Consider the following 22,673-nt stretch of genomic DNA (forward strand, 5'->3'; position numbering starts at 1 on the left):
CCAGTCCTAGGGCGGTGGTGGGAGAGGGGTGCGGCCGGAGCAGAACCGGGGGGACAGAAACACCCCCACGCTCAAAAGCCGAGAGATGCCGGTGTGCCCGCTCCCACCGATGCCGGGGGAACCCTCTCTGTGCCCGGCTCGGCAGCCGCAGCCCTCGGGGCGCGGAGGGCCCTGCGCAGGCACCGCGCGGGTGCTCCGGCGCAGATGCTGGCAGGGGGACGCGTGGCAGCTCCTACTAGACAAGTCAGGCCTCCAGCCCTTCTCCCCAGCTCCCCACGGCTGTGGTGGCACCGCCACCAGCTGCCATCAGCAGCAGAGATGCTGGGGAGCGGGACGGGGTCTCTCATGTCCCCATCCTTTGTGGGTGGAGCAGGGCAGGGACGGCAGGAGCGAGGGGTACCCGGTAAAACCACCCGGGGGAAGAGGAGCACCACAGCAGGAGCAGGCTGAGGGCACCTGGCTTTCTTCTCAGGGGTAATGTGAAACAGGGCGGGCAGCGTGCTGCGGCACGGGGGGGATCATGGTGAACCATGAGGGCAATACGAGGTGGAAGCAGCACGGCCTGCCCTTCCCGCTGCTGCATCCAGAGACCCGCAGTGCTCCGCGGGGGCTGCGCGGCTCCTGCTGCAGCCCAGGCAACTCCAAGAGAGACCACGGCCCCCTAAAACTGGCCCCTGACACAAGGAGGCTCCAGCAGTGCAGGCACTTGATGGGAACTGGAGGAGCCAAGGGCTGGGAAGGCTTTACCAGAGGTCCCTAAGCGGTCCCAACTGCCCCAGGGGATCAGTGCTCAGCTGCCTGCTGTCAGCATGGAACAGAGGGTGCAATAAACCACGCAGAAGGTGGAAAAGCCTGGTGAAGTTGAGTCTGGGCCTGAAACGTGTCCCTCCTTTCCGATTTTGGTCATGTCTGCAGGTCTGTGCAGCTGAGTGAGACCACCCGACTGACCACTGAACCATCCTGTCTCACCAGACTGCCTCCGGGGTGACGAGCAGAGTCACCCAGAAGGGATCCTCCCCACCAAGGCTCACAGAGACACCAGTTCTTGTCGCAACCTTTACAGCATTTACGACAGAGCAACTTGCAAGTCAGATACCTCTCGGGATTTTCCATTTCTGCTCCTAACACAAGACTCAAGAGCAGCAGGAAAATTTCAGGGAAGATACTCAGATCCTACAAATAGTAACCACTGCTAACACACTTAATCCCTGAGAAACCCTCACATCCTATTCTGCATAAGTTGTGGCAGGATTAATCTGCACAGCAAAATGAGGATCCACATCATAACCACACTCACGTAAACAAGCAGGAGGATGCTACCTCCAAACATACTCCCAAGCATCTCCTACCCTTCTAAATGATCCAAGTTCCTGAATATTTCCTCTCCCCACACACTACTCCCCACGCCCAGCATGATTCCAAGTAGCTCCTTCACGCCAAACTCATTTAATTTTTGCGCTGAGAACCCCTCACACAGAGCAAGCAAACGGAGGCCAAGTGGAGACCAAAGCTACAGCAGCCATGGATACCTCTAAACACCAGGGAAGTCCCTCTGCAGACAAAGCCTAGAAAGGAAAGCACAGCAGCACCACAGACCAGTATAGGACTGGGCAGCTGAAGAGAATGCTTTATCAGACAGAAGGGGCCAAGGCTACATTCTGTAAGCACAGAAGGGCTTAATGAAAACATACCCAACTCAGAGGCAGTATTGCCAGCTTCCTGCTCCTCTGCCACATCCCTTAAACCCTCTTTGCTCCCAGACAGGACAGATAGGTGATGTGCCACCTGACAACAACAGCAAATGCCCATCACTTGAGTCACCATGACAGACCAAAACAGTACTGTTACTGGACATGCCGGCTGCTAATGGTCTCCTGCCTTCTCTCTGCTACCATTCTGCTGGCTGCATTAAGACTGAAGGAAAACCTCCCAAAGCAACAACTGTAAGATTCTCCTACCTTTCTAGTCGCTTGTTGCTCAGCTGCTGGATTTGCTCCTGCTGCACTGCTGTAAGTGGAGTGTGGAGGCTTTTGGAATTCAAGCTCTGAAACTGAAGACAAAGTAACTTTAAAACCTGCCCACTTGTGCCACTTGAGTGTCCTCTGCCCCCTCCCAATGGCATCCTCCAGGGAGACCCAGCATGCTGACAAACACATGGGACTGCTGGAAACCACAAATGATTAGGAGACACTATCTGCATGTTTAAAACCAAACCTGTACAACTGTTCTTCTGCTACTTTTCAGGGCTCAGAAGAATAGGTAGAACTAAGAATCATTCCACCAAGCAAGTCAGGTTACAATGTGGGTGTGTATGTCTGCAAAAGAAGGCACGTAAGAGACCCCAAGCGTTCTACAGGCATTGATAAATTATGCCTCACCCTCTCTGCCATCTAAGGAAGCAAACGTTGTTCTACTTCCTATAAGTGAGATAAAAAAAAAGGTAAGGGATTCAACCAAAATGACAAAGTGAGAGGCACGCACAGACCTTATTTTTTTCCTATTACTTAACTGTTTTTGCTCCCAGGACAAATGACACGATATATTCACTGGATTCTCGTGCTTCAGGGATCCCATTTTTCTCAAACACCTTCTGCCAGTAGTTGACCACATCAGGGGCAGTCACAAACCCAGGTCTTGCACTGCAGCTCTGCCTCAGAGATGACTGCTTTGGATTGAAGATAGGACCTTTACTTTGACTCAATCCCCCTGGCACGCACTGAGGTGAGAGACTCAACAACCTCCTGAGCAGTGGGTGGCTGAGGCATCTCATTGTTGTGAAATCAGTTCCTGGCTTCCACATGTGTTCCTCCTTATCATCAGCTGATCCAGTCAGTGTTGAGACTCACAGGACACTTGGTGCTACCACAAGCCACTGTGGCTAAGCACCAGCTGACCACAGGCAGTGGATTCTCCTCAGGGCAGCACAAAAATGGGACTGGTTTGCAGCTCTTCTGGTCTAGAAAAGGAGGCAAGAGTACAGGCTGAATCCCTCAGGCTAGGAAATTACAGGTTCCCTTCTGACAGCTTGCAGACTGCTTCCCCTAATCCCAGCCCACAGGTACAAAACCAATTACTTGCACCCTAAGAGTAACAAAGGATTACCCCAAGAAAAGACTCGGGTGACAGCTAACCGGCTCTGCCACTGCGATCCATTTCTTCGCAGAGATGCCCATCTCTGCAGGCCAGAGCTACTAGGAGGCCAGTCTGTGCCCACGGCAGGGCAGAAGTGAGCGTGCCTACACACAGGCACAGCACTCCTGCCTGTCCTTGGTTCCAGAAAGCCACAGACACACCAACCTTCAGCTTCAGCCCTTGGCTCTCCACCCCATGGGTGGGTCCTAGATTCTTTCTTTTATTCCTCTCTCTGTTCATAAACCACAAGTCCTAGGTTAGCGCCTGTGCTCACAGAAGACCTCGATTCCATGGGTCAAGAGTCTTCCATACTGTCATCATCCCCAGAGACCAGACAAAGGGCCACAGAGTCCGGGCTGAGCTGCTAAGAGCAGAGGAAGGAGAAAAGCTCACAAGGTACAACTAGAAGGACGAGAAACACTTGAAAGATGCAAAGGCCAGAAAAGGGAAACCCTGCCAGAGGGAAGTCAGTCTCTTAAAGGAGAGACCAGGCAGAGCCAGACAGAGAGGGAAGAAAAACAAACAAGATGACTGCAGGAGACAAAGGACATGAAACTTTACAAAACAGCTGCTGCATATCACACTTGGAACTGTGAGAGACAAACAGAACAACAACCCCACTTTCCTGCTGTGATCCATCAGAAATGAGGGCCCCCCTCCCTTCTGACTCACAGTCCCTGGAGCCACTGTGGGTTTCCCTGAGTGCCCATTCCCATTCCTCTATTGATGGCTGCTTTTCATCACTGTCTGGGAGAGGCCACAACCTCTCCTCCTCCAATTCCTCCAGAAAACCACCACACAAACAGCTAAAAACCTCTCCTGAGCAGCCGGCAGCACCCAGGGTGGACCTCTCTCTGCCCTGCAGGAGTGCTGCTGCAGGGAGATCTGTGGAGCCTAGGTCAGCTCCCACCTGGGCAGATGCTGGCACTGAACCCCTGCAGCAGCCCCGGACCCTGCTGCATGGGGCACCTGTGGAGGCAGCAGTGTGGGGCCTGCCCTGCTCTTGCTGCACAGTGAAACTGTGGGAAGAGCCAGGCCTCCACTGCCCTCCTTTGCAAAATCAAACCAAACAGAGCCCAGGGAAGCAGCAGAGGGAATACCTTGCAGCCAAGATCTCAACATTGGCTTACCTGCTACCTCCTGGCAAAGGGGTGGGTGCTCTAAGAGCCCAAGGATCACCTTCTTACCATCTTTGTTACCCCCAGCAAAGAGATAAGCAGCCCCTACGAAAACTTGCCTTTATGTTACGCATAAGCAGTCTGACAGCTAGAGTCTTTACCCAAGCAGTTCCCCACTCCAAGGCCCTGTTTTGGGGATACTGGCACAAGAGGAACACTAAAGGAATAAAACATTAACCATTAGCGTTGTTAGGGAGGCAAAGAAGACTTTAATTGGCCATGGCTGGAACAATGCTGCCACTACTGTCATTAATAAAGCAGACCAGCTACTGATGTGAGGTCCCTGCTACTAATAGTCCCTGTATGCTACTTCTTGGTGCAAATACCTGTTTGCACACAGGTAGGGAATAGATTTTTTTTTCCCCACAGTTCTGTGGTTTGCTCCATTCAGCCCGCAGTTCCCCGCTGACTGCAGTCCAACACGTCCACTGGTGGCCCTCAAAAGCACAGCCTGTCCCACTCTCGGCCCCTGCCCCACACTCCCTGTCTCGCTCACAGCCCTGGGCAGGAGCAGGGGCTTGCGCCGTGCAAGTCGATACCTTTCTGCTGCTGGGTCAGCGGCGCGCTGACCCGGCCCCTCGCACAGCCCCGCCGGCCGTACCGGGGAGGGGGTACACGTCCCCATTTACCACCCAGGGAGCTGCCCACCCACGCCTCATTTCAGTGACCGGGCGGCTCTCGGGCAGTAAACGAGCCCCGCAGAACACCGCAGGGACGAGCCCGGCTTCCTTCCAGCTGTCCCGGCCTTCCCTGCACACGCGACACCTGACGGACGCCAGGCACCCCGCCCGGCCTGCACCGCGGCGCTGCCGCGGGGTCCCTTCACCCGGGCGGCGGCGGGCCCGGGGGCCCCTCAGAGGCGTGCGCGCCCGCACAGCGACGCCTCACCTCATGGCTACCGCCACCGGCGGGGCTGGGGGTGCAGCCGGCTCCCGTCAGGGCTGCAGGCACAGCCGCCTCCCGCCTGGCAGCCTGCGGCGGGGCCCTGGGGAAGGGGCGTGAGGGTGAGGGCCGCACGGCTGAGGCGCTCCCGCCGCTCACCGAGCGCCGCCACGGCCGCCGCACCGCCTGCCCGCCGCCGCCGTGCGCATGAGTGACAGGCGCACTGACCAACCGCGAGGCGAGCCCTGAGGACGCCGACCAATCGCCTGGGGCGCGGAGCGGCGGGGCGGGGCCACCGTGCGTGCGGCGGTGCGCGCGGAGCTGAGCGGCCCGGCGCGGCCCGGCCCGGCCCGCCCCCCGCGGGCAGCGCGGCCCCGCGGCCGAGGGCGCGGCCCCCCGGCGGCCCCACCGCCAGCGGCGCTCCGGGGGGACCGGACGCCTCAGCGGGGAGCGCTCAGTAAGTGCCGGCCCCGGCGGGCAGCGGCCGCCCCGGCGGGGGGGGCGCGGCGCTGAAACGCAACTGCCTCCGGGGAGGGGCGCGGCTGCGGCGGGCTGGGCCGGGCCGCGGGGGCGTCCGGCCGCGCCGCCCCCTCCCCTCCCCTCGCGTCCTGTCCTGTCCCGTCCCGTCCCGGGCCGCGGGCGCAGGCGGGGGCTGCCGCGGCTTCTCGACGGCAGGGAAGGGCGGGCGGCAGCGCCCCGCGCTGTGCCCGACCCTGTCTCTGTGCCGGCCGCCCCGGCGAGGCGGAGCGCTGCGGGCGGCCGGAGCCGCGGGCGCGGAGCGCAGGCAGCACTGCGGCGGGGAGCCGGCTGCGAGCCCCGGGGCTGGTCCGTCACCGCCCGGGTAGCGTTTGGGAGCGGGAAGGGCCGCATAACCCGTTATCCATCTAGAAACTTCTCCCCGGGCCGGGGAAGGAGAGACCTCCCGCAGGGACAGTCCCCGGGCAGCTGCGGGGTGGCACTGCCCGGAGGGGGTTACGGGCCGCGGCGGTTGCTTGTATTTCAGCTTTCCAGCAGTGCGGGGTCAGAGGAGGGGTGACATTGCTGGGGAGCGTCCCCGCGCCTGTGCCCGGGTGGGATGGGACCGTGGCACCTCTCTGACAGCCGGAGGGTGACAGCTGAGGTGCCTCGGGACAGTGGGCACACGCGGTTGGGGCTTCTCCCCTGCCCTGGGGGCTGCCCTGGAGCCTGGTCAGCCCTGCGGCCAGCCGGTGAGGAAGCCACAAGTTCACGCACTGGGAAGCCACATCCCGTAGCCAACAGCAACCCAACGCCGCTTGCATTGCTGAATTACTAGAGACACTTCATCTTGGTGAAGTAATGCAGAAAAAATACTAGTTGTTATTTGCCTTCTTCATCCAGAGACCCTGTGACCCATCTTCATCCCTGTGACACAAACCTCTGTTCCTGTCATACCCAAGAGGAAACTGCAGCACAGAGAGATTAAAACCAAGACTCAGAAAAGCCATCAGCCTCAAGCTAGAGCCTGACACAATGATGTTCTGCAGGTGCTGGCCACCGCAGCGCCTGTTAAGAGACCAGTTTGGAAATGCTGGCTTAGGAGAGAAACGAACGTGCTCTCCTTATTCCCAGAGCCAGCAGAGCCCAGCACAGAGCGGTCCTGGCTGTGTGAGCTCTCTTGGTGCAGGCAATGGAAGAATGCCAGCTCACAGCAGCTGAGGATCTGGTTCCTCTTCTATTCTGTTCTATTTGTGCAAGGACCGTGCTGAAACCTGCCAGTGATAGGTAGTAGCTGTCCCTGGCCCTAGAACAGCCATCAGAGACTTGAAGTGTGCCCAGCCTGAAGATCAAACTTCCAGCACCAGGATGACAACGGGGACAGGAGGGTGGTGGCAAAGATCATCCACCCCCAGCTCTACCGTTGTAAGCCGTGGGCCCTGGGCCATACTTGCACTCAGCCTCCCCATCTGGCCCTCTGCAACCTGGACCAGAAGGGGCTTGGGAACAGAAACACTCTCATCTGGACATGGAACTGGCTGTCTAAGCCATGTCAGAAACCTTTCATACAGGACCACTTTTAGAGCCAGGTCTCTGGGCTTGGGGCTCCTTCAGCATGGACAGGACCCTGAGAGCACGAACAAGAGCCCCCATTCCCATGGGACCAGCTTTTCAGCTGGCTAATTTTAACCTAGCCTAACTTAATTCAGAGGGGCAATGCACAGCAGCACAGTGTGTGGTCCATATAGGAGGGGTCTCATCCAAAGGCTTGGTATCAGCTTCAACATCCAACTTGCAGTGGTTTTCCAAAACTGACACTGCATTGAGATGAAGGCCTAACCCATTTTTTTTCCAAAATTCAGGAGCTGTTTGAGATCTAGAGCCACACTTTGCAAAGCCTTTGGGCCTGCTTCACTCCTTTCACTTAGGCTCTTTTTCCACTTTTTGTTTCCTTGGTGGTAGCTTTTTTTAAATGTGAACTATCGTCATGGAGAGTTTCCCTGAATAGCACAAATTGATGGTTCTCTCTGAGCAGCTGCTCAGTCTGCCCAATACCTGCTCAACAGTTCCTTCCCTTTCCCTGCTGGGCTGTAGCTGCTGCTGCTGCTGTGGCACTCGGATTTAAATTTGCCACCTTTGTGCCCGAGTGTCCACTACACCTGAACTCCACTGTGGTCAGTAACAGCTGGGGAGATCCAGGTACCACATGCTCTAAACTAGGCGTACATGGTTTGGTGGTCAGTGAAGGACACGGTCCCTTTCAGCTGCAATGAACTTACATCTCAGCATGATGTTAGGTGGGACCAGACCAGAACTGCTATCTTCACGTTTCTCTAGAAACTCATGGGAGTTTGACAGCTCCCACAGTCTCCCCAGGCACTTCAAATCCCCAAGGAACTCCTGCTTCACACAGTTGTTCACAGGGAGCTGTGAGAGAGATCCTGTGTGTGTCGTGAGAGATTTACCTGGTCAAGGAGATGCAGGACAAGTGCTGTGCAAGTCAAGGTGGCTACTCAGGCTGCTGGCTGACCACAGGATGGCCTGGTGCTGTTTGCCTGGTGTGATTTTTCTGCTTCAGTTGTTAGTGACAGATGTTAATCACACTGCTTAATGGAATTATGGACAGCAGTAGGGCATGACAGTAATTGGAACTGCGCAATAACCGTGCCTAGAATAGAACAGAGCGGAGCAGAACAATGGCTCATTTCTCTTTGCAGGCACATCTTTTTCTATTCAGAGCTCATTAACCCCTATGTCCCAGCTGCATTCCAGTCCAGAGATGTAATGTCTGCTAAACTGCAGAGAAATTACCAGAGGACTGCTACGGTAGTTCTCAGGGTCAGCACTGCTCTGGTCCAGAGGTAGCTGCATTTTCATGGAAGCAATTGCTGAACTAATGTTATATACAGTGGTTTTCTAAACAAAGTTGTGCAAATACTTCCCATAGGATCATCCCATGGTGTTTTGCAACTCCTGATCATTTGCACAATAGAAGCATGAAGCAATTAAAGCCTTTCATGCTTTCAGCATGAATAGGTCTATCAAATTTCACAATTCCAATCCAGAATTGGACTCATTTTAAAATTAATATTGATAATTAGCAGTGCATGACTAAGCTTGAGTGGGTGCGTTCATGGGGGACTTGAGAAATACTGTCTTTAGTAGCAGACAGGGAACCAGTACAACCCACTGCTTTAAGGAAACTGTGTTTCCAGAGCATCTGGGATGAGGGACAGTGGGGCGATGGATAGTGCAGTGACTTACCAGTCACTACCACAACAGAGAAGTCCTACTTTGGATTCAATAAAAAGCATCCTGAGATATGGATGCCTCACAGCTGAGTGCCGTTTTATTGGATGTGTTCCCACTGATAAGGGGATCTGTGTTACTTTCCAAAAATCAAAAGCAAGAGACAGAAGCAGGAAAATGCTCCCAGGGCGGATAGAGGCCACCTGGCTCAGCCTGGAGCAGACCAACGATAGGGGTTCTGAGGTTGTCCTCACCTAGATCTGCCAAGTGCCTGCAAGGAGGCAGAGCTGAAGCAGTGAGGGGAGAGCATATCACTGACTCAAGTGAATCAGGCATGACTTTGGGGGCTCTCAGTTCCTCTGAAAAATCTTTTTCTTATTTTGAGTGGGCATCTGTGAGCTGCTCCCAAAAATTGTACCAGTGAATTGGGAAGCTCTGGAAAAGGTTGTGCCTGTCTCTAAGAGCTCTGCACTGTTCATTTGTTCTCCTTCTTTCCTAGGCAGAAAGCAGCGTGGTTCCTATGAAGAAAAACCATCAGCGATGATGCTACAGAATGGGTCTCACATGAGGGTCCTTGATACGAAGGGCAGCTCTCCGCTTCTGTAGCTGATGGGTGAGGACAACAGCTTGGTAAAAGGAGCTACTGAGAGCTGGCAGGATGAGTTACAGCTCACCCTCTGTGCATGACTTGTATCACAGCACCACCACCACCACCACCACAGCTGAGCCAGACCCAGGGACAACTCTGGATGTGACTGTAGCAGAAACAGCTACCATAAGCCCTGAGACTACCAGTTTCAACACCACCAAAATCCCAGATGTGGCCAGCACTGGACCTGGCCTGAGCACAATGCTGCTGTCCTTTGGGATCATTACTGTCATTGGGTTGGCTGTAGCTATGGTAAGAGAGCCCTGCTAAATATTCCTCTGTCTGTTGAGGGTGGAGGGTGGCAAAGGGGCTCTAGGACTGATTTGGGTTGAATAATTTACTTGCTACTAAAGGCTCACCCAGAACTGCTGGGAATTGATAGTTCCTGAGATCCCTTTTTAAGGCCTTTATCCAGTGCTCCAATATTTCTGCAGTCTCTCTGAGGTCCAGTCCGAACGGGTTGCTCAGCAGGCCTAGAGGAAGCCATATGTGGGATCAGTATTTATTTTTAATAGCAATAGGAAGTTCAGTTAAAAGAACACAAAGCAGATTCTGTTCTGACTTGTTAACTGGAACAGCTGCATTGATTTAAACCTTGTCAACACAAGGGCCCCACAAGAAAGTTCATCCAAATTAGCTTTTAAAGCAGACTGTTGAAATCACATTAATCTCCCCTGTGGAGACGCCTTTTGGAATTAAAGCAGCCTGAATCCATTTTAGCTAGACTCATCTGGATTGCATTTCCAAGGTTCTGCTTGCTGGGTATCAGGAAAGCCCTTGAGGATTTGCTGCATAACTAACCTTGCCATTAATGCTGTAGTCAGAAGCCTTCAGAAGCTGTAGTTCTGGGCCTGATGCGGGCCACGCGAGTGCTGCAGTTCTTCTTTTGATATATAACCAGTTCGTTTACCTGCCAACAGAGAACAGAAGGTAGCGGCAAGCTCCCATTCCTCATAGGAGGAAGAGTTTCACTAATACAACCATCAGAGGAGCCTACAGAAAGGGACTACTGCAAAATTTCATTGCAGGCCCAAGGAGGAGTTTTTCCAAAAGCCCCTAAGAGAACCTGGAAACATTATCCTGGAAATGGTCATAAGTTCCCAAGAGCAACATCCAGCGTTCGTAGTTCTCAGAACAAGGCTCTGGAGGCCAAAAGCCTCACTTTCTTCCCAGCGCAGCCACTCTTACTGGCTGACACGAGGCAAGTCACTGAGCATGCCCTCTTTGCTTCTTCCCTTCATGCTGGGGAGGGGGTAACAGCACTTCTACACTGTAGGAAATCTACAGATGAAAAACACAAAGGGAAGGTTCTTCATCCACTCTTAAATTGCAACATATGTTCTGCAGCCACCAAAAATGTGCTGAGCTACACCTAACAATAATACACCTAATACTCTTACTACTACTAACGCACCTAATAACAGGCCACTAGAGCACTTAATGTCAGACATGATGCGCTACTGAGCTTACACTGATGCATATGAAATTTCGTTTTCGGCTGTCACTTCTCCCTTCCCCCTGCTTTGATGCACAGTGACACCAGACTTGCTACACTTCCTTTCTGTGTGCCCCATGCTCAAAATTTCTCTCCTCAGCTGTTCCACATCCTACTGGGACTGTTGTAATGATGGTGTTCTTTCTCCTTCAGGTTCTGTATATCAGGAAGAGGAAGAGGTAAGTAATGTCTGTTGTTGGCTGAAGGGAACTCAGTGCTTCAAAACCCAGAGAGGGCTAGGAAGGAGATGGGGAGTGTATGGGATGGCTGTCTGAGAACAAGCCGATGGGGACTCAGCTGCGTGTGAATGAGGCAGGGGTAGGGACACTGCACTCCTGGTATTGGCCTTAACCTTGACTTTCTAACACCAGGGCTTCAAAGACTCCTCTGCAGCTTTGGAAAGGAAAACATGGTTGAGCAGGAGGAGGTTAGGGATCCTGCAAACTCTTCATGCTTCATCTACGAGATGTGTTAAAACAGAGGAATGGGATATGAGTGTATAAAGCTGGGAACTCTGCCATGAGAGGTGTGGACCTCACGTTTCAGCCATTCACAGATCCCTATGTTTTCCAACAGCCCAGGCCAATGACACTGGCCTTGCAAGTCTGAAGGCCTCTTTAGCTGCAGTCACCACAACTGGCAGCAGCATAGCGCACAAATGCAGCTTTCTAGCCCAAGACTTAGTGTCTTAATTTCCTTGTTAAGCTCCTGGCTGAAAATAGGAGAGCAGCATGCAGGGAGACACACGTCTTGATTCTTCTGTGTCTGACAGCAGAGACACTGACGAAGATCCATTAGATGTGGTACTTCCTCCCTGCCTGACGCCTTGTGCCAGGCCCGGCCTGGCCATGGACTTTCAAGAAGTGCTGCTGCACTGTAAAATTTCCAAGCCAGACCCTGAAGCCCAGCTCTGGGTACTGCCACAGGAGCAGCTAATGCTTGGCCTGTGAACGTAACGCTGCTGGAAATAGTGGTTGTGTTGGCAAACCCATACAGAAGCAGGGAGGGAATGTGTCATCCTAACACTTGCCAAAATAGATATTTGTGGTGATATTGCCAGTAACGGCTTGTGTGTTTCCCTTCCCACCCCCCAAAACTCAGCTACAGCCTAAGGCAGGGCTCAGTGTTTTCACAGGAGCATGCCCACCCATCCATCCTCTTTCTCTGAGGTGCCCAGTATTTAGGGAGAGCCCTTAGGGTAATACTTTATAGCTCTGTCACTTGAAGCAATGATACACGAGTAAGAACAGTGTCCACGGGCATCAGCCTTCTATGAGAATCTCCCTCTTTCCTGTTTTCTATTTATTGTTTATTATTTTCTATTTATTTTTGCTGACTTCACCACAGAGTTAAAGTACTACTTTTAGGCCACTGGAGCTAAAAGTAGACTTCTGCTGGCAGACATAGTGTGACATGGCAGGACTGGCTGTTGTGGCAAGGGGACAGGGGGAGAAGTCACAAAATGCCTAGCCAGTATGTTCCACTGTCTCTTTTGTCCCACCGCGTAAAGCTTGGTCTTTTAAGGTCTGCAGGAATGTAAATCCCTGTCTGATTCTTCTGTGCGTAATGCCTGCCAAGATAGATTAGTGATGGCAGTTAATCCCTGTAACAGCACTCTGGGTATCTTCCACTCCGGCCAGCTGTGTGTAGTAGGTTCTTATCCTCATCCCTGCAGGACATGACCCTTATCCAGCAAGAGCAACAAGAACAGAATCCCTGTGCAGCAGGAGGAACAGCCTGCAGAAAGCCTCAGCAGTGGGGTGGGGAAGGCAGCCTGAGCATCTGTCCTTCTCAACCAACCCTTTCCCTTCCCTCCCATGGGCAGGTTGGAGAAGCTACGGCACCAGCTCATGCCCATGTACAACTTTGATCCCACCGAGGAGCAGGACGAACTAGAGCAGGAGCTGCTGGAACATGGGCGAGATGCAGCATCTTCCCAGGCATCACAGAGCAAGGTAGGCAGCAGGGGCCAGCGAGTCTGTTACCACAACCACTGGTACATGCACTGCTTTTGTTAAAGAGTCGAAGAGGTTTTGTAGGGTTGTAGGGTGAGGAAACCATGTAGGACCTCAGGAGGACATCCCCTATCTCTGCCAGCCCTGGAGATAGGGGGCTTGAGCATTTCAGAGTGCTTAGGATGGACTGAAAAGTCAGGCAACTAGGATGAAGAGCCTGAGGAGGCAAAGTGCTGGCTCTACTCAACTAGGAGAGAGCAAAGGGCAACTTCAGTAATTAAGGGTGAGTTTATTACAGTTTACCACCCAGGGCACCACAAGGGAGCAGTAGGATGAACGCCCTTTTCTGGGAGACAGGGCATCAATGCTCACAAAGCACTGAGGCTCCTTTGCCCTGGCCCTGAAAAGCAAATAATTTCCACCCAGTTTTAAGGTATCCCTGCTTTGCCTAAGGATGCAAGTGTGGAACAAGGCCTTGCCAAGGGAAAGCCTGTAATCGTAACAGTTAACTGTGCTGCAAGCCCTGAAGAACGCAGGCAGCCTGCACGTTGCTGTGGCGTGGCACACCTGGTCTTGTCAGCACCTGCAGGCCAGCCTCGCTGGGCACAGAGCAGGCATGGCTCAGAAAGAGAAACGGGAGGAGAGTTCTCTGTTTGAATTTGGGGAGAGGGGAAGAAGGCTTTGCTTTGACTACTTCTGAGTGTTCAAAGGCATGCAGCATGCTGGGAAGTTACAAGGTCCTCAGAGACCACTGACTTACCACATTTATGAGTTAGGAAAGAGCTTGATAGCTTGGCCAGTTGTTTTTGGTTAATGGTCCAGATGGGCCTTTGACAAGAGGCTGTCTCCTTCCCCGTGTACCAAGAGGTAGGAGAAATAGGGAAGAAGGGCTTCTCACCATCATTTGCAGCCAGCTTCACAGTGTTTTCTGTTTCCTTTGTCACCACCACACAAAAAGCCTTTCTGAGAGACAGAGCCGGCAAGGATGGTGGGAACAGGTACGTCTCTCAGCCAGTGATGCAGCCTCCCCTTAGAGCAGACATCTCTCCTTTCTTGAATTCCTCTCCAGCTGCTCTGTGTTGCCTGTGTCTTCCATTGCTTTTCCAGTTCCAGAAGCAGTTCTCCCAAACAATTCTCAATTTCCACACACTTTACACCTTCAGATAATCTGTAGCAAGCTTGGTGTGGGCAGAAAGGGAAAGAGGAGATAAATACAACTGTAATTATATTTACCTTAAGACATGCTTCCCAACCTGTTAAAGAGCACAAAGGAGATGTGTGTGTTGGAATATGAAAGATAGTCACTGGTTTGGGAAAGCAAGAAATACTGTTGTATAAAAGCAAAGGATCTTGTCCTCTGAGTAGCACATACTCGGAAAACATCAGATCCCTCTATTAGCGCCCATAGAGGGCTCCCCTTCAGGTAGTAAAGGGAGGAAATGAAAAGGTCAGTTCAACTTAGCACAGTAAAAGCAGATCCTTCCTATACAGGGGCTGGCCAGCAGGATACCTCAGATCCCTCCAGAGCTCACTAATGCACAGATACTTCTGCTTGGAAAGTATGCAAGCTTAAAGGCTTAACATAGTAAGAGAAGGAGAGTCTGAAACAACAGCTAAAGTTCAGTTCATGGCATGTTTCCCGGCCTTCTTGATGTTTCAAGTCTTTTCATGCTGCCTTGTATATATGAAGAGTGAGACCCAGTAATCCAGTGATGTGGGGATTTTAAACTGGCATAGATGTGCTGACTTGCTTTCTGGCCTGTTGTATTTTTCTGTCACAGCCTTGTTAATGCCATGGTAGTCAGCCAGCCTCCCCTCAGTAAGGGGCAGAATCCAGTTACAGTGCTGTGCAGTCTGTGCCCAAGCACACACACCTGAGCACAGGCAGACTTGCTGGGTCTCATCTTTCACTGCTTCAATGCAGATTCTGCTGACAAGTCAAGGAGCCCTCCAGAGACCCAGCCGTCTCGTGTTCACAGACGTTGCCAATGCCATCAATGCATGAACAATACCTGCCCCTGGCTCTGGGATCGTGCTGAGACTGGGGAGGATGAAGCCAACAAACCAGTGACTTCCCGCAAGCATGGCTGATCCACCGAGCCCAGCTGGTCACCCCGTTGGTTTGTGTTACAAATGGGCACAAGCACTAGGAACTGTTGTCACTTTGGGAGGCAAACCCTTAGTGATGGCAGTGGTGATTTTTTGGTGTGTCTGTTACTACTAAAAGGTCATGAGCTCCAGTTTCTGGGCTGGTGCTGACTGGTACCATCTACCAAGCTGCGTGCTTAGGAACAGTGCCTGCTTTGTTGTAGATTAACTTGTCAGAGCACATGTGCACGCTCTCTGGGTCAGGGAAGAAGGAGAGGTGCATGTTTCAGAGAGCTTCCCATTGGCTTTGTGCCACCAGACCCCAAGGAAAGCAATGAATGAGCCTCTCTGTACAGTGACTGCAGCTTTGGCAGATCCTGGAGGAGTGACTGGTGGCAAAGCCCCTCTGAGCAAGGAGAGCTGACTCCCCTAGCTGAGTGGTAATCTGGGGCACGCCAAGGAAAACACATACCATGGGCTTATCCCCCTTGTGGCGTGTGGGCTGCTGATAAATGTGCGCCCAGGGTGGTGTTGAAGCATGGGGAATTCTCTAGCTTTAAAAAGTGAAATAGCAAACATTTGGCTGATTACATCTTAGCTGAGGAAGTGGCTGGATATCCCAAATTAGGGCTGCTATATAGACAGAGGGGAGTTCACACGGCTAGAGGCAGGGGGTGTCAATGTGTGTGACTCCCTGCTGCTGAGCTAGAAATAACGGTGCTTGGGCCACAGAGAGGAGTCGAGTAGAACTGGGGTTCCGATACCACGTATCCTGCTCCTGCTTTGGCTCAGAGAAGTTTCTACAGTGCAGAGTGTTATCCAGAAAAAAGATTAAGCCTTGAAATACTTTCTTTTAAATAAGGAAAAACATGTATTGGCTCAACATTACAACAGCCCCATGTCTGCCCCCAGAGGTGACTGAACAGCTGGTTCCTACTTCCTTACCTGCCAGGACCTGCAGTCAGAGCCTCCTCTTCTTCCTGCTGAAGGAAACACGGAGCTTTGTGTTGGCCTCTGCTCCTGTTACCTGCTAATGCAGAAGGTGGGACCAGACAGGTAAGCCAGGAGTTTCCCTGTAACCCTGAAGCATCTCTTTGCCTGTGTGTCCTTCAGGGCTGCAGGAGGGAGAGAGTGCGACGGGGTCTCTGGCCACCTTGGCATGCGGCAGTGCGGCATGGGGGCTGTCCTCTGCAGAGCCTTCAGGCGGCCACCAGCCCTGAGTGCTGCAGGCCAGCACAGCAGCCAGGGGCCAGCAGCAGAGCCTGCATGCATGCACTGATCACCTCCTGACTTTTTTGCAGCACATGCATTTGTCAGATCATATTCCATCCACACCAGTCAAAAGGGAATGAGGGCAAGCCAAAATGTAAATGCAGATCTAAAGGTAGGCTTTATGAAAGGAGATGTTTCGCTAAGTGGCAATTCAGGTATCATGTGCTTTGTTGCAAGTTTGGACCTGCCAGTTAGTTTTTGCTCTCTCCAATCTTTTTTTTTTTTTGCATATTCAGTAAATGCAGGCTCTTTACTGGGCATGTGCCACTGACCCCTGCAGTGCACAGTTCCTTACCAGCCCTCCCTCCTTCACTGACACAGTTTCCCCGTGGGCTAAGTTGCTTTAATTTTTCTGTATCCCTCTTTCTTTTTAAACCCAGGGAGTTCTGGGAGTGTACTAGAGCTAGGAGTGTCATCACCTGTGGAAAACAGCCTATCCTTCATACCCAGGAGATCTGGCAGGAGGCACTCCCAGGCTGCTGGTGTTTGTACTCCAGGGATACTCTTGGAAGGAAGGTGCGTGGGTACAAATACTCCGTGTAATCTCACTTAGGTCCTTAGAATTGGGACACTATCTGTGAGTCTTCCCAAAGGTTATGGCTGTGTGACCAGTTGAGAAGCAAATACATCACCCCCCCCCAACATGCACACTTACCATCTCCTCCAAGTGCTCACTGAGGGCAGCCAGCCACAGGGACATCAGATTTCTCTCTTCAGCAGCTGGCACGTCGCTGCCTGTCACACTCCCACGCTCTGCAGCAGGACAGGGATGCAAGCAGCAGCAGGGGTGGATGGCTGTCCTAAATCACAGCATTTCCCCTGGAACTCTTAGGATTGGAACTTTTAAACTTGATAAAAGGCAAGTGTAAGCTGAGCTGTTTCCTCAAACCAACAGCCTACTTTGTGCTCTTTACCCAACTCCACGTGCTGCACAGGCAGCTGCTAAGCAGTGCATCTGCCAGCTCAGGTGCAGAAACATGCACCTTGCTCCACCTTAATGCTGAGCTATATCTCGTATAACAAACACACCTACAGAGGAATTCTCTTTAACCATTCTTCCTGTAATGGTAGGCTTTGTCCTGTGATGACTGCCCTTAGATTAAAGAAGTACAGATAAGACGACTAAAAGAATATTACGGGTATTTGCTGGGCTTGTACTGGAGTATTCTTTTAGTTCAATAGCGCCTCCTCTCACAGTTCTTGGAAGTATATGTACAATTTAGCAGAAGCATTATGATGTAATTTAATTCAAGTGTTTCTGTGTTTTAAGCAATGAAATATAATTAAAATATTTACATGAAATCTAGCGTGATTGTCTTTTTTCCCCCCCATCATTTGCATTTTCCACAGAAGACTGCTGGAGTGTATCCTCAGTACCCGTTCATAATTTGTATGCAGTGAATTCCCCATCTCTTTCAAAGGCTGAAGTAAGTGTGAAAAACTTGGAAGGAGAAGCTCTGCAGGGGTCAAGGTTTAGTGCTCCACAGCATGGAGACTCAGACCTCTTCAGGAAGGCTTGGTGCTTGGTGGAGAAGTTGGGAAGGCAGGAGCTTCCAGCCTAGCAGATCCTGGGCATCCAGAGTGCAGAAAGACAAATTCTGACTTGTCTGTTGCCATATTATCCTTTAACCAGCTGAATTCCGGGACAAACTAGGGGTTCGTCAGCTCACCTGCAGCTCTGTCCATGAAAGCCTGCCCATACTGGGGTGAACATTGTGGGCAGCAGCATCGGTAGCTTCACGGTGATATTATTGGTGTATTTCAGATTTGCTTTCCGCCTCGTCCTCTGGCCCACAGACCCAAAATTTGGGATTAGTTAGGAAAGCTGTCAGATTAACTGAAGAGGCTATGCACAGGAACAGAATTAATTGTATGCAAAGCTAAATAGTTGTATGGCACACAGAAAAATGCAGGGCATAAACAGACTCAGCTGTGGAGACTTGTGGATGTACAGATGAAGCAGAATTGGCTTGTGTTCCAATCAAGCCAGTTATGAGGTACTATGAGATACACAAGAGGATGGAATTGGGTACCAACATTTGGGTGTAAGGGCCTGTCTGTTTTCCTCCATGTGTGATTCCTCATGCTCATTGTTCCTTGTTTTCACATAGATCTGTGGGTGCTCCTGAATGACCAAACCTTGTTTTATAATCCCCAAAACCCCAGTTCAGATAAACTCACCTTGTCTGGTGATACACACGTGTGCTGAGGTTGTTGCACATGGGGGAAGCAAAGTAGAAGCCTGAGGTGCTACGTTTTATACCTTTATTAAAAACAAACTCCAAGGCTAATTTGCAAGTTGCCAACACTCTTTATGCCTTCACCAAAACCATTTATGAGAATCTTCCAAACTTTGCTAGATAACAAACCTGCTTCATCTCCTGTCTTTTGATCCAACTGTAATGATCTCTTATTTTTGACTAAGTCAGACTAAAACTGTCTGAGCTTAAAACCACTTGAAATGCATTTGCTTAGAGGTAGGATTTGGCTACACAGAAAGGGTAACTAACTGTATGGAAAATGAAAAGTGTTCATCATTTAAAAAAAGAAAATCCAAGTAATCCAGTGTGAGATCCTAGCTCTCTGAGATGGGTGGAATTCTGCCCACCTTTAATAGGCATTGACTTTCATTCCAAGTCACTGCATAAATGTGGAAGCTGAAGCCATGGATTGGGATTTCAACTACACACAGAGTAGCTCGTAATAGTGGGGAATTCTGCTTGTTCTCCTTGAACACTTACATTTTTATGGAGACATGTTTTCTACTGTGGCTTCCCAAGAGAGTATTAAGAGGTAGCACAGACTAGATTTTTTTTTTAGAGAGAAGTACTTTGTGTGCATGCCCCAGAGGAATACTGCTGACCTAAAGCAAATGGATTTACTGTCTAGCTGAGGCAGCTTCCATCCCTACTCCATGCCACCGGCTGCAAAAGGTCTGATGTCCTAAGAAAAGCTTGAGTCTCTTACAGATGCAATTCCTAACCCAGCTATTACTGTCAGGTAACAGGGGTTAATTAAATAGGCAGTACAGCCTTGCAAGCAGAGCACTAAACCTGCCAATTCACCTGAAAATCAGGTAAAGAAGTTGGTAAAATATCTCGGTCTGCCAACAGAGTGGCCTTTGAATGCAGACGTGAACTGCAGCTGAACTTGTGTGTCCGCTGAAGAAGAGCAGCTCCCTAACCTGAATTCAGAGGAACACCAGTTGGATCTTCTCATGTAACCATCAACAGTTACAGATTTGGTTCCATGATGTTCCACCTGGATTTATCCCCACAGCAGGAGAAGGGAGTCAAACTCTTCCCATACCTGGCAGCATGCCTCATCCTACAGCATAAGATTTAGGTCAGTCCCTGTGATCTAATCCACTTAAATCCTTCATTTCTCTGCTGTGTGATAGAGGCAGCACAAAGGTTATCCATGATGCAGTTTTCTGCCGAGACCACCAAATTCCACACACAAGAAACTATTAGGGCAAACCAGACAACACACAGAATTAACAGGATCGGGGCTCTGATCACTACGAAACTGGGCAGACTGGACAAAACGACCTAGAAGGAAAAAACCTTTTTTTTTTTTTTCCCCCCATATTATCTCTCTCCAGTCAGCCCTTCCTCTTAATTCTGCCTGCATTTTCTTTTGTTAAATAAATACTTGCTAAGGGAACAGACCTCTGATGAAAGGATAATAAATGAGCTCAATACATACTGCCATTTCATGGGTTTCTGCTATGCACTGCCATAAATTTAAAGCCAATTATGTTCTGTTTAAATATTTAACACTGTAAAGTTAGCCAATTTTACATCTTGTCAAAGGTAATTGAAATACCCACTTTGTCGCTTTAATAGCCAGGCAGAGCATCCATGAGGTGGAAAATACCACTGGGATTTCACTGTTTGCAACTGGATATTGGAAATACCCTCAGTTCCTCAGAATTTAGCAAGATCAGCTCTGACACCAAAAGCACAAATCTGCATACAATGTGAGACTGAGAGCAGCCAGCAACAATCTCAGACCAACTGGCTATTGCTGTCTCCCAAAACTAAACTGTATCAGCAAGCTTTTATTTGCATAGCTGCAACACTAGAGGACCCCACATACTCACATTACGGACTGAAGATACAACTAATTTAAATTGAATCCTGAGGCTCTGCAAGGAAGCAACCTTTGTGTAACTGGTTTTTACAGACACTCCTTTGAAGTGATGAAATCCAGTGACTGTGACTAAGCTTGTAAACATTGTTCACTCAAAGTTGCTATCAAATTCAGGGGGAGTGCCACCAGGCCAAAAGCTAGTTATAGGAGTTGGCCCTGACCTGATCTGTCTATGATAAAAATTTCAGAGTCAGTCCTCAAGACATCAGGATGCAAGCTGTCCTCTAAAGCATCCAGGTTACTGAGCACTGGAGCAACAGCATTCGGTAAGCTGGAAATGCCACGAAGGTTCTTCTTTCTGATATAGTAAGGAAAGGACTCAAAGACTGTCTTTCAGATGCAATCCCTATGAGCAACTGAGCAAAACTTAACTCTTGGGACCGCTCCATCAATCTGCCAGAGGTGGTATGACATGTAAGTTCAGCAATTAGCCGTGTAAATAGGTTTCCTTTACTGTGTCTGCATTACTGAGTCAACACTATCTTTCTGTTGAATGATCGCTGTCCGTAGCAGGGCAAGGCACCATCTTATCCAAGTATTTTTAAGAAAGATTAATATCCTCACAAAAGATATACTACAAACTGTGAAAGGCATCTCCCCAACAAGGCATTTGCCATTTCTTCCTCTAAGCCCCTGTTTGGATGTTTGGGGTAAGCCAGCAGACAACAGGAGAGAAAGCTTGGCCAAAATTATCACAAAGGAAGAATTTAAAATATGACATTAAAAATCCTGTTTGCTTTCCAGTCCTCTGGCTTCAGCAAGACATGAACAGGTGGCATACTACTGCACTGGGGCAGGGATGTTACTCAGAGATCTCCTAAGACCAGTAGTTTTGCCAGGCCTGGAACCGTCTTTTTCAGTGATGCCTAAAGGGAAAGATCATGGGAGAGAGAGGGTTAGAGCTCTGGGTCCAGGAGCCTAGCTGCCCAAATGCTCCATTACAGAGTCAGGATAAGGTTAAAAAGCAGCAAGGATCCATTCCCAAACAACCAAAGGTCTTCACAACAACATTCCCATTGCTCTTGTACCAGGTCCAGGCTAAAGCCTGACACGAATGGCTTCCCTGGCAGCAGGCCTCAGCATGAGGCTACTGAGAGCCCAAAAATTACAGTATGTGTGAAATTTTCTGGCTTCTGCTATGCAAACGCACATGATCAACCTCTGCTGTGAGCAGTTATATGTATTTCCAACTGCAACCCTGGATCCTCATGAGACACAAAGTACCAGAAGCGCCTTACTCAATGTCATAACATCAGGAAAGTAGATGCACAGAAGGTCTGAAAATTGTCTCAGAGTGGGAAATGTTTCTTGCTACACAGGCTTGCTCTGATCTGTGGCTAAACCCTTGGTTTCAGAAAAGCTGAGGTGACCATTGGGGCAGCAGAGGTAACACAGTGAGACAAAGGAATTTGCAGCTGCTCCATCTCTCAATGTACCAAGAAGAACGCAGGGAAGGAAAGACAGAGAAAAAAGAGCAAGATCCCAAGGCTGCTTCTGGCTTTGGACTGGGTCTTGGAAATTTTGCCATAAACCAAACTGTTTCCGCCTCTCACTCCTACATTCCATTAGCCAAGCAAAGTTACTGAAGCAAACCAAGGCTGCTTTTGTGGCGTAGGAGGCTACGAAATCAGCTTCATCAATCATTCAGTAATGGTACTCATGCAAGAGAAGACAAATGCTTCTTGGCCCAGACAAACAGAAAACTTGAACAATTGAGTTGTGATTGGCAGCATGTGAGGTACCATCACAATAAAGCCTGAAGCGTTAACAAACCCCTGCCTACTTCTGGATAACCTAGAGTCACCCATAACCAGGGCCTTGGGAAAACCAGAGCTGGATCCCCAGCTACAAAGGCCATGGGAAAACATCAGCTAGCTTTAAAGCAGTGCTCTGCCCCATGGCAGGCTTCCAAGTCTGGCATATTTCTAGTTTAGCTATTCCTATTTCTTGATTTTCCCCATAACAGGCTGATTGAAAAGCAGGGAGTCAGTCATTGTTTATTTCAGCAATTCTTGCTTAATGTTGCAGACATGAGGCCCAGGACAGATCTCTTTCCCACTCAGAGTTGTACAGTGTACAACCTGCAGGATGGGCAAGCACGTGTATCCTCTCCCATCCTCTCTAGCACAGCAGCTCAAAAATCCTCACCTGAAAGTAAAAAG

The 22,673-nt window shown here is 50.5% G+C and overlaps 1 protein-coding gene across 2 annotated transcripts; it reads left to right on the forward strand.

Annotated features, from left to right (window-relative positions):
• The first annotated feature begins 5,561 nt into the window (after positions 1-5,561).
• On the forward strand, positions 5,562-17,658 carry C10H3orf18 (chromosome 10 C3orf18 homolog). 2 transcript variants are annotated; one of them, XR_011048826.1, is made up of 6 exons: positions 5,562-5,649; positions 9,397-9,798; positions 11,195-11,220; positions 12,867-12,996; positions 14,921-16,140; positions 16,737-17,658. XR_011048826.1 is itself a non-coding variant. In XM_068408651.1 (5 exons), exons 2-5 carry the CDS (start codon positions 9,556-9,558, stop codon positions 14,999-15,001), a joined length of 480 nt encoding a protein of 159 aa, XP_068264752.1. In that variant the 5' UTR covers positions 5,562-5,649; positions 9,397-9,555; the 3' UTR covers positions 15,002-17,658. The 2 variants fall into 2 exon arrangements, 1 of the variants encoding a protein (XP_068264752.1); XM_068408651.1 differs by having other exon boundaries at positions 14,921-17,658.
• Positions 17,659-22,673: the final 5,015 nt, after the last annotated feature.

Source organism: Nyctibius grandis, chromosome 10 (assembly GCF_013368605.1).
Source record: "Nyctibius grandis isolate bNycGra1 chromosome 10, bNycGra1.pri, whole genome shotgun sequence".
NCBI lineage: Eukaryota > Metazoa > Chordata > Aves > Nyctibiiformes > Nyctibiidae > Nyctibius > Nyctibius grandis.